We start from the raw sequence: 15,742 nt of genomic DNA, 5'->3' as shown, positions 1-15,742 counted from the left end.
TGGATTATATTAAAAATAATTACTTCTGCTCTAATTTTCCAGAGTAAAAACAAAGTATGGCATAAAAACCTGTGTTCACAGGCCATGCCACTTTTTTCTCTTTTGTTAAAATGTAACTATAAAGTCAAACGACTTTGGCTATGGCGATTAAAGAATTAAATAGAAAAATTTCACTTTTCCATGCATAGGCCCAACAAATAAAAAGTTAGTGAATTATGATTCAAAAGTGTGGTTAGAAATTAATTTGTAAACAATAATTGTATTCAAATAATACAGGGCATGATATATTAGTTTGTAAAATGGCAAAACTAAACATTAATTCATATAACAATGAAAGCAAATGGTATAATAAACAACCATTTAATGACTCTTTATTGTTTTCTGAAGAAAAGGATTTTATTCCCCCACAATCCTATATTTAATTATATTTCATATCCATATACACTGAAAGAGCCTTTCTACAGCAACTTGAAATTTTCTTGGACACTTTGCAAAAAGTTGTAAAACCAGTCAATTATATTTTGTTGCACAAATCACTTAAATATTTCAAACTTCTCTAAAGTGTAGGTTTTTATGAATTATTTGCATGAGCACAGTCCAAATCTTATTTCCATAAAGAACTATCACTGCATGACTACTCTGCCATGCAAAACATACTAGAATCTTAATTACATTTTATGTAAATCATATTTATATCACTTCACCATAGCAGCTTTTAAAAATACACATCAAAATGAGCTCAGACTATAACAACAATTTTATATACAAAACTTAAAAAAGGATGTCTTTCTCTTTTACTTAATGGTCAAAGATTTTTCAATTTTTCCTTAATTTAAATGGTTTCTTAAAAAGGCATAACCTCCGAGTGCCAATGCAGAGTTAAAGATTGTTTGATATTCTCAAAGTTGCTAAAATATTTACAGACACCTTTTCTTAAGAATAATAAAGTATGATACAGATACATAATAAACCTTAAAAAATACCTGAGAGGTCTTGCCTGGGGATTGCCTGCTTCTACATATGGATGTAAATAATCCTTTATGTAGAGATCAGCAGCACTATTAGAATGGGTGCAAATGAGAATCCTGCTGAAATAAATGGTGCAAATAAAAAGAATGATAAAACACAAAACTATTCAAGCAGTAGAATACCAAAAAAAAAAAAAAAGCAGTGGCCATCTTAACATTATACATTCCCCTCAACCTACTCAGTAACCTCTAGCATATTACTGAACAATGCTTTAAGTAAATTATATTATTCTTCAGGCTATAAAGAAAATAAGTTCCCTAAAATTATTACTAAGTCTAGCATATAAAATTACTTTTAGAAACTTCAGCTCTTTGGCTAAATCAGATCACAATTCTTTAGCAGACAAAAAGTTTGTCTAGCTGTTTAAAAGCCATTATTCTCTAGGCTGTTGGTTTTTAAAAACAGTATGTTTTAAGAGATTTCAAATTCAAGTGCTTTCAAGGTTGAGTGTGGGTGTTTTTCTCTTTATTTAAAAATGTTTACAAGCTGAATGAAAACTTGTCTTGCGAACCCCTCCCTCTGTATTCACAACAAGGACAAAGGTCGTGCCCTGCTAATGGGCGTGGAGTCCACACGCCACCTCTCACCTCGTCTCCTGCTGCTGGAGTATGTGCTTGACGGCCTGAGCTAGCGTGAAGGTCTTGCCTGTCCCATAGGGGCCGATGATGAGAACAGGAGGCAGCTGGATTGACAGTGGGGTGGTAATGGCCAGAACAGCCTCTTTCTGTTTTGCATTTAATCGAGGATCCAACTGTTCATCCCACTGTCTGCAGAAAATAAAAATTTAAGCTATTTTAAACAAATACACCTTATTGACAAGCAGAACACAACACAGAAGTATCCTAAATTTCAGTCATTAAAAATACTGAAATAACATAGCATCTATAAAAATAAACGCTTATTCTAAAACTATTTCTTAGAAAATAACCCAACAGAGTGTGTAACACATTTACTATGTTGATCAAACTCACTTTAGTTATCTTGTCCTAGTCCAAGTGCAAAAAGATTTTGATAAGTCACTGAAAGACATCATACACTATTAGTGTAGTTTCTGCCAAGTCTATATATAGTAATGACAGTGTCTCTGAGATGTATTTTCCCTCTGCTGCGTAAAAGCATCAGATAATTTTTTTCCTGGTAATAATGAAGTAGTAGTTTCTTTGCATAGCAAATAGAATGCAAAAGGGAAACTAACTGATTTCCAAATTCTAATCCGTTGAAAGATCCTTTACTGAAATTTAAAATAAAGGGAAAAGGAAGAAGCCTGTATGTCCCTGATTAAGAGAACATTGAAAAATAAAGTTCTTAATTCAGAAAATAGGTTTTTGTAAAGCCAAACTACATGAAATGTTTTCTAATATTTTCACACGCACAAACAATATACATATGTCCCATTTTTCAGCGTCAAGAACACCTGTCACAGCAGCACAAATGGCTGCTGTAATGAGAGCCCACTGCCCAGTGTCCCTTCTATGACTTGGCGAGGGTTTGAGGGTTTAAATGGACAGCAGGTGCTGTGAGGGATCAAAGCAAGTGGAGCATCAACAGCATTCTTTCTCACAACTTCAATTAAAATAGTAGATATTGCAACAACTATGGTAAAAATGAGAGGGATGTGAACCAAAATAGGGAGGGTGTGTAAAGAGACTTAGAAAATTTGCTAAGTGCCTACAAAATAACCCCAAAATAGCAGGACATGGAGTAGTGAAAATTCCTTCCCTGTGAGGCTGCACCCTACTTAAACCGGGAACAATCTTCACAACCCTTGCAGTTGTAAAATATCATTATGACAGATAATTTTAAACAAAATTCTCCTAAAAAATGTAAAACTTTAGAAAACAAACACTGGCCATATAAACATGCCATTACCTATTTTTCTGAAATCTAAAACTTTCTAAGTAAAAAATAAAAGGACTCTGACCAGTGACACTAGAATTCCTGGAAACCAGTCACTAAAGCTCAAGCATTTTACTCCAAAGAGTTAAGCATTAACCAGCTTATTTACTCAAAACCCTCCCAGTCCCCGGCAATGTTCCACTTTCCACAAACCAGGAAGCTTTGGAGGTGACTGCTAAGTACAGATCTAATACACCTGGCAGACACTATGGAATGGTTACCCCAAACCACCCACGGCAAACCACCCACAGCACCATTTCTGCCTTTCCTCTACTGAACTTAGGCAGCTCTAACACTGTTTCCCAGCCTCCTCTGCGGGAGAACCAATTTCAGTCAATGAGAGGTAGGATGAAGTTCCCCATAAGGACTTTTATACCCAATAAAACAAAAAGTCTCACTAGAAACAAGCCCTTTCTGCTACCTTGCCTTCCTCCTTTGCCTGGCTGAAATGAGACCACAGTACATAAAGCTGCAGCAGCCTTCTTACCATCATGCGGCAACAGGCATCCAGAAGAAAACCAACATGCTGTGTATGGCAGGAGGAGGAGGAACCACAGTCCTTGCCAGCACTGCTGAGATCCTGGACCTACCCCTGGGCCTCTAGCTCTACATATTGAAGCCAGTTAGGTCAGTAAACTGTTACCTGCATCAATACCTGATTACTATGATTCTATGATATCTGACCCCAAGGTTCCTTTATATGTACATGGAGATAATGATATTTGTATCAGATGGTTATTGTAAAGATTAAATGAGATAACACATACAAGTTGATAGAAAAATAATTGAGCAATAAGTGCTCAATTAATGTTTGCTTCTGAGGATTTCAGAAAAATGAGATATGACGTGGCCAGTACACTTTCAAAAATCAAGGAAAAGTTTTAAAAACAACCTAATTTTTCAAATTCGGGAACTTTAATGAACTTATTAATGAAGAGATATTAGATTATATACATAAGTATAAATCTAAGACTAATAATGGATTTATGGTTATAATTCTAAAACATGTCCCTATTTCTTTGTTTATATAACCCATGCTACTTATCAACAGTTTCAGTGTATATAAATGCTACAGAGCAGATCAGAAATTTTAACAATGTTGGTCAATTCTATAGTTTCTGGTCATGAATGATAAACATGTATAGAAAGCCAATGAGTAAACCAAATTGACTTTATTATTGTTCTAACTATTAAATAAAGGGAAAAAGATTTACATGCTGGTAAGAGTGGTCTCTCATTTTCACAATTTAAAACAATATAAAGTCTCTTCAAGTTTATTATGAATAAAATAGTGTTATTTTATTCCCTGAGTCAAATTAATTCTAGGTTCTTTTATACCCTGGTCTAATGCATTGTTATAATTAATTTATATACTACATGCCCAAGAATAATTTCTCAACTTCATGTATTTATCTATATTCTACCTTATTCCAGAAAAATTTTAAATGGCTAATGATTTCTCAGTATGTTCTGAGACCCAGATACATTTCAATTAATATTTATAATTAGTCTGATCAGTCGTGGCACAGTGGATAAAATGTCGACCTGGAACAGAGATCTCAGGTTTGAAACTCCGAGGTTGCCGGCTTGAGCACAGGCTCATCTGGCTTGAGTGTGTGGTAGCCGGCTTGAGTGATCCCATGGTTGCTGGCTTAAGCCTAAACGTTGCTGGCTTCAGCTCAAGGTCACTGGCTTGCGCAAGGGGTCACTGGCTTGGCTTGAGCCCCCCCTTCCAGTCAAGGCACATATGAGAAACAATCAATGAACAACTAAAGTGAAGCAATTTCAAGTTGATGCTTCTCACTCTCTCTCCTCCCTCTCTCTCCCTTTCTGTCTCTCTCTCCCTCAAATCAATAAATAAAAATTTAAAAATAAAATTTTAGAAGTTTAGAATCTAATGAAAACAGTAGAAATGTGCAATTGACAAAATGAATGAAATTATGCTCAAAAACACAAAAATGACTGAACTTAATATACAGTAGGCACTCAATAAATATTATTCAAATAATAAAACAAAACAGTAAGATTTATCTACTTGAAGGAGAGAGCACTTGAGCTGGACTACATATTGAAAGACAGACAAATCTTCAACAGATCATTAAGCAAGGATTATTTCCGGCACAGACTATCACAGATGAGAAGAAGACAGGCTGGGAAGAGAGAGTGGACTAAGATGAGTATAAAGTTGCAGTTGTGCAAGGTGAGAAAGTTCTGCTGATGGATTGCATAACAATGTGAGTATACTTAGCAGTACTGAACTGCTGATGTAAGTTTTATGTGACAGATTTTATTAAAACTTACAAATATTTTTAAGAAGTTTTTAAAAAATAAGGAGGCAAATAAGTGTAGGACATATTTAACAAACTTCAAGGTAATTCTATATGACTAGAGCATGGGGATTTAGAGGGGGAAAAAGGGTGTCAAATAGAAAAAAGTAACAGAAACTATAAAGATACTGTTGGAAAGTGCTGTCAATGAGACCACATAACAGAGTTTGGTATCAGGTAGCTCAGACTTTGTTATCTACAAATCAAAAAGAAGCCTTCAGAGATGCAGAAACAGTGAAATGAAATGATTATTTTAGCAAACTCACTCTGAAAGAAATATGAAAGCTGGCCTAGAGAACAGAGACACAGGCAGCGGGAGGCAAGGCCGACCAGGAGGGACTGAAATAGCCCGGCCCTAAGTGGGGCATGGGCTGCAACCGGGAGGAAGCGCAGGACGCAGAGAAGCTGAATCCAATGAGCACTGAGAAGATGTCACTGCATTTCTACCATCCATAGATCAATGACTACTTTCAGGGGCATGAGGAAGTGGAATACACAAGATTACAGAATGAATAAATAAGAATACTGGAAATCTGTAGACTATTTCTGCTCAAGAATTCTGGCAATAAAAATAAAAATAGGGCCTGGCCTGTGGCGGCACAGTGGATAAAGCATCGACCTGGAACACTAAGGGCAGCAGTTCAGAACCCCGGACTTGCCCGGTCAAGGCACATACAAGAAGCAACTATGGCCTGACCTGTGGTGGCGCAGTGGATAAAGCATCAACCTGGAAACGCTGAGGTTGCCGGTTCAAAACCCTGGGCTTGCCTGGTCAAGGCACATATGGGAGTTGATGCTTCCTGCTCCTCCCCCTTCTCTCTCTCTCCCCTCTCTATAATGAATAAATTTTTAAAAAAATCTTAAAAAAAAAAAAAAAAAAGAAGCAACTACGGTACTAGAGTTGATGCTTCCCATTCCTGCCCCTCTTCTCTCTCCTCTCTCCAAAATTAAAATCAATAAATAAAATCTTTTTTAAAAATAAATAAATAAAAATAGAGATAGAATAGTGAGGGTAAGTGAAAACAGGGGAGAAATTATTTGGTTTTATGGCAGAAAGCATATTTTGTTTTGTTCCGTTTTTAAGACCGGAGAACTTAAATGTGAGGGGAAGAGACACGAGCTACCTGCACCTGGCCCACACACTTCCTGCAGGGTGCTGTGCTCACTCCTCCTCAGCTGCCAGCTGGAGGCCGACACCCATGGTGACCTCGGAAACACTCATTAAAGACAGCAGAGCCTCCATCAAAGATGGAAGACAGACACCCTACCATGATTGAATTGACAACTGCGAAATAAGCTTCTATTGTGTAGAGCAACTGAGATTTTTTAAAAAAAGAAAGATGGGAGTGAGCTAAGCAGGGGCAGTGGGCAAGAGAATAAAACCCGATGAAAAGAAAGATGCAGTCACACGGGCATCACTGCTGTCACTCTGGAAACAAAAGAGAAGTATATTTAACGACACTATGTAAAAACATGCCAAATAGAATTTAAGCAGAAAAATATTTACACAACCATTAACTTGAGAATAGTTTCTGAAGTGTAATCTATGATACTTTCTCCATTTTACTAAATTATAAAAATGTTTCCCATATTCAAAAATTATTTTAAATTATTTGAAACACTGTAGAAAGGCCCTAGTTTTCCCATTCAACTTCTACTCAGAAATATACCTAAATTGCTTGGCATCCTATCAAATTAAAGCAGTTGAGAAAAACAACAGAATTTATTTAAACTCTGGGAAAAGTAAATATATAACGAATCTCTAATGTTTCATTCTTTTTATGTATATAAAAAAAGAGGAAGGAGAAAAGGAGGGGGAGAGTCAAAGGAAGGGAGGAGGCAGAGAGAGGGGGAGAGAGAGAGAAAGAGAGAGAGGAGAAAAAGAGAGAAGCATCAACTTGTTATTCCATAGTTGTGCAGCCACTGACTGCTTCTCATACATGCCGTGACCAAGGAGTTCCTTCACCAGGAATCTGACCCACAACCTTGGACTCAAGCTTGTGACCTCAGGATCAAGCTGGTGATCTCAGGATCAAGCTGACAACCTCAGGATTAAACTGACGAACCCTAGGCTCAATCAGGCAAACCCGGGATCCAGGAGCCAGCAATCCCAGGCTCAAGCTGACTATATCAGCTCAAGTCAGCAACCCTGGAATAGAGCTGGAAATCCGGACTCTCTGGGTCCACGTTCTCTCCACTGCGCCACCACCAGTCAGGAAAATGTTTCATTCTCTTTTTTTTTTTCTTTCTTTTTTTTTACAGGGACCAAGAGAGAGTCAGAGAGAGGGATAGATAGGGACAGACAGGAACGGAGAGAGATGAGAAGCATCAATCATCAGTTTTTCATTGCGACACCTTAGTTGTTCATTGATTGCTCTCTCACATGTGCCTTGACCACGGGCTTTCAGCAGACCAAGCAACCCCCGCTTGAGCCTGTGACCTTGGGTCCAAGCTGGTGAGCTTTTTGCTCAAGCCAGATGAGTCCGCACTCAAGCTGGCGACCTCGGGGTCTTGAACCTGGGTCCTCCGCATCCCAGTCTGATGCTCTATCCACAGCACCACTGCCTGGTCAGGCAAAATGTTTCATTCTTAAAGGGTTCTTTTACTCTTGTTTCTCAACTAATAAAATGTCTCCTGAAGAATACAGAGAAACTTTCTTCCAGAAGTATGCATGAGTTATTTGATACAGATATTTTATTTATCATTAACATAACTTCCATCAATGAGATAGATCCTTATCATACCTGTTGGGACTCCAAGGTATGGTGGGAGTCATAGTGATGTCTGGAAATAAAATCCCATTATCCTTGATCCTATCTAGCGCATAATGCATTTCACAGAGGGGTAATCGATTTAACTGAAACTGAAGTTCAACCTAAAACACAAGATAAAAAATATTTTTTTAAGCATTAAAATAAACAGCACCTGCAGCTCACTAGATAGAATACTTTGTGGAGACAATCTTTTAGGGGAACCAAGTTTAGAGATTCTTTTAAAGAATAATTATATTCTAATAATAATTATCATGGCTAATATTTGCTTAGTTCATTTAGGGCCAGGCACTATAATGAACACTTTACATAGATTATGTCACTTAATAGTACCAATGCTATTATTACCTTCATTTCATACCTAAAGAAACTGATACAAAAAAAAAAAAAAAAAAAAAGGCCCTGGCCGGTTGGCTCAGCAGTAGAGCGTCGGCCTAGCGTGCGGGGGACCCGGGTTCGATTCCCGGCCAGGGCACATAGGAGAAGCGCCCGTTTGCTTCTCTACCCCTCCCCTCCTTCCTCTCTGTCTCTCTCTTCCCCTCCCGCAGCCAAGGCTCCATTGGAGCAAAGATGGCCCGGGTGCTGGGGATGGCTCTATGGCCTTTGCCTCAGGTGCTAGAGTGGCTCTGGTCGCAACATGGCGATGCCCAGAATGGGCAGAGCATCACCCCCTGGTGGGCAGAGCGTCGCCCCTGGTGGGCATGCCGGGTGGATCCCGGTCGGGCGCATGCAGGAGTCTGTCTGACTGTCTCTCCCCGTTTCCAGCTTCAGAAAAATACAAAAAAAGAAAAGAAAAAAAAGAAAGAAACTGAGCCACTTGCAAATTACTTAATCTTTAGAAAAGATTATCTGATCACACCATTCCTATGAAGACTACATTTGATACAATCCATAGAACATCTGTGAAAGATCCCTTAAGTGATAAAAAAAAAAAAAGCTCTAGCCCTAAGACACTGTATCAACTTACTATGAATAAATAATACCATTTTATGGTGAAGAAGAAAAAATATTAGCTTTCCAGTTAAATACGGAAGACTGAACACACAGTTCACCTAAGAATCCATAAAGACAAGGAGGACAAGAGCAGATACAACTCAAGAGGAGAACTGTTCCAAGATGCAACTTAGTTTCCTGTCAACTGTTCCTCTATAGCTGATTTAAAACTGCCTTGTATAAAACTGGAACATTTCAAGTGTTACGTAGATTGAAGAGAACTGATTTTCTCTGAGAGTGAGCAAAGGTTCGATTCTCCACCCATCAGTACAATATCACTTCCGGTTAGAAAGAAGAGAAACCGAACCAGAAGAATGTCACGGATAAGGAGACTCCACCACCCTCCAGACATACCTGTGTATCACAATCAGGCCGAAGAGTAAGTTCTTCACAGTATTCCCTGGATAGCCTTAAAAATATATATTCTTTTGTTTTTTCTTCAATAGTAGCTTCATAAACCTTCTCTTTGGTTCCCTGGGTCTGTACTAACTTCTCTTTAGGGACTGGTAATAAATAAACAGCATTGACTTTGGTCATCACCAGCCGTCCAGCCAAAGTATCTTCAGAAAGCGTTTCTGTAAGCTTAAAGCGACCAAAAAGTTGTCCATTCTGAGCATACTTTGCACCTCCAGAAACTCCAGTGAGCATGAAGCTTGCTAGAATCTGCAATTGCACTTTAAGGTTGAACCTAAATCAGAAGTACAAAATGAGTTTGAATATTTTACATCAAACATTTAGAAACTAGAAGAGTAAAACAAAATAAATCAAATATAAACATACAAAAAATTAAAACTTCATTATTCATTCCACTCCACTAAGCTACAAACTGCATACCATCTGTCTGCCTTTATTCCAAGGTAGAAACAACTTTTTTTAAGTGAAAACTCTCATTCAGTAACAAGACACATACTAAATTGTGTTAAAGAAAATACACATTTTTAAAAGTATGAGCACCTAAAATGAAGCTAAGTCTGACTTTTGTAATAAAATGAAATATTACATACAATTAGTATGAAAGTGTTTGACCATAACATTGGACAAATAAGACTACCATCACCTAGAACCAGAAGGAAATGCACTGCATTAAATCTACAATGGACTTTTATTAAATTGATACTCTCCAAGTAGATTTTACTGAAAAATTCTAACCATAAAATTTCTCTTGCAATACTGTTAATGACATGCAAAATATATTTTCATTCACGGCTACCTCGAGGAAGATCTCCAGCAGGAATTAGAGAATATGTGTGTGCAAGAGGCACAGAGCATCAAGATTAATTTAAATAGAGTCAAAGAAACATTTAAACTGACAGCTCTTCTTCTTTGCCACTGTGAAATGGTACTAAGATGGAAGACAAAGAGGTAAGAATGAGAACCTTCTGCATTTTCTCTTAGAAGGTTTAAACATGTTGAATGAAAATATAAAATTGTTTTAAAATCTATATATCCACTTGTGGAAAAGGCTACTTTTTAATGATACTATTGAATTGTTTTCTTTTCACATCATCTTTTATACACATGATGTCAAGAATATCTTATAAATTCTTAAGAAAAAAATTATAAACTTAATAGAAACATTTGTATTGCTTAAAATATTAGAAAATCAAATATAATTAAAACACTATAGCCTGGCCTGTGGTGATACAGTGGACAGAGTGTTGACCTGGAACACTGAGGTCACCAGTTCAAACCCTAGGCATGCCTGGTCAAGGAACATATGACAAGCAATCAATGAACAACTAAAGTGATGCAACTATGAGTTGATACTTCTTATACCCCACACCTCTCTGTCTTCTTTCTCTCTGTAAAATCAATAAATAAAATCTTTAAAAAAAACAACAACAAAACAGCCCTGGCCAGTGGCTCAGTGGTAGAGCCTTGACCCAGCGTGTGGATATCTCAGGTTCAATTCCCGATCAGGACACACAGGAGAAGCAACCATCTGCTTCTTCACCCCACCCCCATTCTCATTTTCTCTCTCTCTCTCTCTCTCTGTCTCTGTCTCTCTCTCCCTCCCTCCCTCCCTCCTCCAGCCATGGCTTGATTGGTTCAAGTGAATTGGCCCTAAGTGCTGAGGATGGCTTTGTGGAGCCTCTGCCTTAGGTACTAAAAATAGCTCAGTAGCCCAGCAACAGCCTCAGATGGGCAGAGCATAGCCCTGTAGGGGCCTTGCCAGGTGGATTCCCATCGAGGTGCATACAGAAGTCTGTCTCTGTCTCCCCTCCTCTCACTTAAAAAAAAAACTATATTAAAATTTTGAGCAACCACTTATATACTTTAAAATTACAAAATTATAAGACAAATATTTTTAGTTAGAAAATAACACATCTGAATAGCTATTAGCTATTTTTTTTATTTTTTATTTTTCTGAAGTTGGAAATGGAAAGACAGTCAGACAGACTCCCACATGCGCCCAACCGGGATCCACCCGGCATGCCCACCAGGGGGCGATGCTCTGCCCATCTGGGGCATCGCTCTGCCACAACCAGAGCCATTCTAGCGCCTGAGGCAGAGGCCATAGAGCCATCCTCAGCGCCCAGGCCAACTTTGCTCCAATGGAGCCTTGGCTGCGGGAGGGGAAGAGAGAAACAGAGAGGAAGGAGAGGGGGAGGGGTGGAGAAGCAGATGGGTGCTTCTCCTGTGTGCCTTGGCTGAGAATCGAACCCAGGACTCCTACACACCAGGCTGACGCTCTACCACTGAGCCAATCGGCCAGGGCTGCTATTAGCTATTTATGCATGTAATAACTCATAAGAGTTTACAAATTCCATTAGTAATTTTAAAATACCATAGAATAGAACACATAAGGCTCTAAAAATGTGTAAATGTTTATATTTAATAATGTGCCTTTCATGAATTCTAGCAGTATCTGCCTAATATATTTACACATTTTATATTTGCCTTATATGTAATTATTAAAAATCACATTATAGAATTTCTCCATTATCTATGCACAGTTGACTAGATCCAGACTAGAAAAAGTAGGACAGTAATTTAAAATAATACAGATTTTGTTATCTAGTTATATTTGACTTTTTTTCTTTTTGTATTGAGAAGCGGGGAGGCAGACAGACTCCCACATACACTTGACTGGGATCCACCCAGCATGCCCACCAGGGGGCGTTGCTTCATTGCAACCAGAGCCATTCTAGTGCCTGAGGCAGAGGCCATGGAGCCATCCTCAGCACCCAGTCCAACTTTGCTCTGGTGGAGCCTTGGCTGCGGGAGGGGAAGAGAGAGATAGAAAGGAGAGGGGGAAAGGATGGAGAAGCAGATGGGTGCTTCTCCTGTGTATCCCGACCAGGAATCAAACCTGGGACATCTACATGCCGGGCCAACACTCTACCACTGAGCCAACCGGCCAGGGCCATATTTGACTTTTTAAAAGCTGTAATGTGCACTAAGGATTTATATAAAAATAAGTCTAAAAATGAAAATGAAACAAAAGTATACAACACTCCTTAGTTTACATGTACTCTATTTACTTGCTTTTCAAAAACATATACTTTTAAAAAAAAAACCAGGAATCTCTACATTATCTATGCTTTCTCAAATAAAGTTAAATTTTTCTTTTCCTTTTACTATCCATGTAAGTGAGATTTAGGGTCATTAAAACTTTCTCAGAGCAAAGAAATTTGTTATACTGTATTCTTGATTCACAAATGACTGCTTTGTTTCTAAAGCTGCTTGCTGTACAGTTTCCCAATCTTTTTTTCTTTGTAAAAACTTTATTTTTTATTTTTTTAATATTTTATTCATTTTAGAAGGGGGGGGAGAGAAAGAGAGAGAGAGAATGGGGGAGGAGCAGGAAGCATCAACTTCCATACATGCCTTGACAGGGCAAGCCCGGGGTTTCCAACTGACCACCTCAGCGTTTCCAGGTCGATGATTCATCCCCTGCACCACCACAGGTCAGGCTCACTTTAATTTCTTAAATTCCCTCTTCCACTGACTCCTGCAGAACCACATTCTCCTACCTTTCTTCCTACCTTCCTAGCGGTTCCTCCATCTTTCATCTAGGCACCATCGACCTTTGAAATGCTCCACTCTGCCCTCTTCTTACTCTGTAACTCCCACTAGGTGAGGCTGCCCTCCCCTAGATCCCTTGGATCAGTACTGTAACAAACCCAACTGCCAAAAAATACCTTGCCTTATATGCTCTTCAAAGTCAGTACAAGCCAAATAGAATCACCATCTGACCTCTGACATTATCACTGAAACCAATCAGGTAAAGGAACTATCATCCACCTACGTGTCCAAGACAGAAACCAACCTGTAGCCTGACCTGTGGTAGCGCAGTGGGTAAAGCATTGACCTGGAACACTGAGGTTGCCAGTTCAAAACCCCAGCTTGCCCGGTAAGACACATACAAGAAGCAACTACTATGAGTTGATGCTTCCCACTCCTCCCTGACCCCCCTCCCCATTTCTATTTCTCCTCTCAAAAATCAATAAATAAAATCTTTAAAAAAGAAAAAAGAAAGGAAACCAACCTTGTCTCTCTCACCAGCCTTCATACCCCACCTTACATTCACCAAGCCCTCATAGTTTCTCTTCCTAATTCATCTGCATCTCAACATTGTAAGCTTGGATTGCTGTAACTCCTATCATGAGCTTCAAATCTAGTCTCCAAACCATCACCAGAAGATCTTTGTAAACTGCAGACTGATGTTAAGCAGCTAGCTTCTGCAGCTCTGAGGGGAAGATTTAGAGAACTTCTCTCTTACAACCGCACCCCACCACACACATGCCCCCCCATCACAACACTAATGACTCTATGTGTGTTCATCTTATTCTCATATCCTGTTTCCTTTAACTAAATACCTTTGTCCTATTTGTTAACCTGATAATTTGCTACCTGCTTTTCAAAATTTAGCTTAAATTTCAACTGGTCTCAAAAACAGACTTGATTCCCTTCTTGACTTGACAATCCTTCTCCCCACTCATGTGAGTGAGGGAGGTGCTTCTTCCCAGCGCCCTGGTGCACCCCTCTTATCACTGTGTTCATCATACCATATTGTAACTCCATGTTTATAGGTCAGTCTCCCCTACAGAATGATAAACCTTTAGGAAACAAAAAAACATGTTTGCTTAGAATAGCAGTGCTAGCCTAAAAACTGAATATTCCATAAATTTTGTTCATTAAATTAATTTTACATTTCTGTAATAATCTGAATTTTTCCAGGGACTATATTCTCATTTCAACTACTTCATATTACTCCCAAACAAATCTGTGCAATCCTGCAATATATTAAAGTTTTACTGTTACATCTATTTTAGAATTTGCCATCCCAAAACACCTGATGACAATTTAGCAGACATATAAAACTAATCTTACAGTTTTAAAGCAATAAGAGAATCCTCATATGACATTTAGTTGTGTTTTGCAACAAAACTCTTGAGGTAGAGTCATTAGAAAATAATAGAACTGAGAAATACAGATTTTTCCCACAGAAGATTTATTATATATTCAAGATGCAGACATTATAGACTTTCTAGTAAAAGTTACAGCTACTAATACTTAATTTTTTAAAAAGATTAATAGGCTAGCCCTGGCCAGGTGGCTTATTAGATGACGTGTCAACCCAGCACACAAGAGGTAGCGGGTTCAACACCCAGTCAGGGCACGCACGTTTCAGAAGCAATCAATGAGTGCACACCTAAACAGAACACCTAAGTGAAACAAGTTTGTGCTTAACTTGTTCTTTCTCCCCTCCCTCCTCTTTTCATTCCTCTCTCTCTCAAATCAATGAACAATTTTTTAAAAACTAAATAAAATAAGAAAAGATTAATAGGCCAAAACTACATTACATTAGTAAGCTTTCTTAAATATTTAAAATAATATCCATTTTTAAGATTTAGTAAGTGGGCCTGGCTGGTTGCTCAATGGATAGAGCATCAGCCTGGCCTATGGCTGTCCCGGGTTTGATTCCCAGTCAGGGCACACAAGAAAAGCACCATCTGCTTCTCTCCCCCTTCTCTCCCTTTTCCCCTCCTGCAGCCAGTGGCTCGAGTGATTCGAGCATCAGCCCTAGATGGCGGTTGCCAGGTAGATCCCAGTCAGGGCACATGTGGGAGTCTATCTCACCTCCTCACTTAAAAAAAAAGATTTAATAACTAAGAAACACCAAAAATAAAAAGCATACCATACAATTACCAAAGATAACTCTTAATAAGAAGAAAAACCATCTTTTCATTGTTGCATGCCACATTTGAAATCAGCCTTAAAGGTTATATAATTTACCTTACCTTTAGGGGAATGGTAAAATAGTAGCCAACCAAATATATAAACAATTTAAAACCATACTTCTAGCTAAAATAAATCTAGCTCCAGTGTTCTTGAGTATAACTTTTAAAAAATTTCAAAGTTGGCCCTGGCCGGTTGGCTCAGCGGTAGAGCGTCGGCCTAGCGTGCAGAGGACCTGGGTTCGATTCCCGGCCAGGGCACACAGGAGAAGTGCCCATTTGCTTCTCCACCCCTCCGCTGCACTTTCCTCTCTGTCTCTCTCTTCCCCTCCTGCAGCCAAGGCTCCATTGGAGCAAAGATGGCCCGGGCGCTGGGGATGGCTCTGTGGCCTCTGCCTCAGGCGCTAGAGTGGCTCTGGTCGCAACATGGTGACGCCCAGGATGGGCAGAGCATCGCCCCCTGGTGGGCAGAGCGTCCGCCCCTGGTGGGCGTGCCGGGTGTATCCCGGTCGGGCACATGCGGGAGTCTGTCTGACTGTCT

General features: G+C 39.1%; 1 protein-coding gene across 3 annotated transcripts in view; it reads right to left on the bottom strand.

Annotated features, from left to right (window-relative positions):
• Positions 1 to 15,742, bottom strand: part of HELZ (helicase with zinc finger) — a 193,708-nt gene that overhangs the window by 85,809 nt on the left and 92,157 nt on the right. For 2 of the 3 annotated variants that reach the window (XM_066235080.1, XM_066235081.1), the window contains 4 exons: positions 9,371 to 9,704; positions 7,997 to 8,127; positions 1,617 to 1,796; positions 984 to 1,088 (listed from right to left, as the gene is read on the bottom strand). In XM_066235080.1, coding sequence (XP_066091177.1) covers positions 984 to 1,088; positions 1,617 to 1,796; positions 7,997 to 8,127; positions 9,371 to 9,704 — 750 coding nt within the window. The remainder of the gene's footprint in view (positions 1 to 983; positions 1,089 to 1,616; positions 1,797 to 7,996; positions 8,128 to 9,370; positions 9,705 to 15,742) is intronic. The other variant, XM_066235082.1, reaches the window with a different exon arrangement.

Source organism: Saccopteryx bilineata, chromosome 6 (assembly GCF_036850765.1).
Source record: "Saccopteryx bilineata isolate mSacBil1 chromosome 6, mSacBil1_pri_phased_curated, whole genome shotgun sequence".
Classification (NCBI taxonomy): Eukaryota; Metazoa; Chordata; class Mammalia; order Chiroptera; family Emballonuridae; genus Saccopteryx; species Saccopteryx bilineata.
Note: the sequence above shows the minus strand (reverse complement) of the source record. Positions and strands in the feature narration are given on the sequence as shown.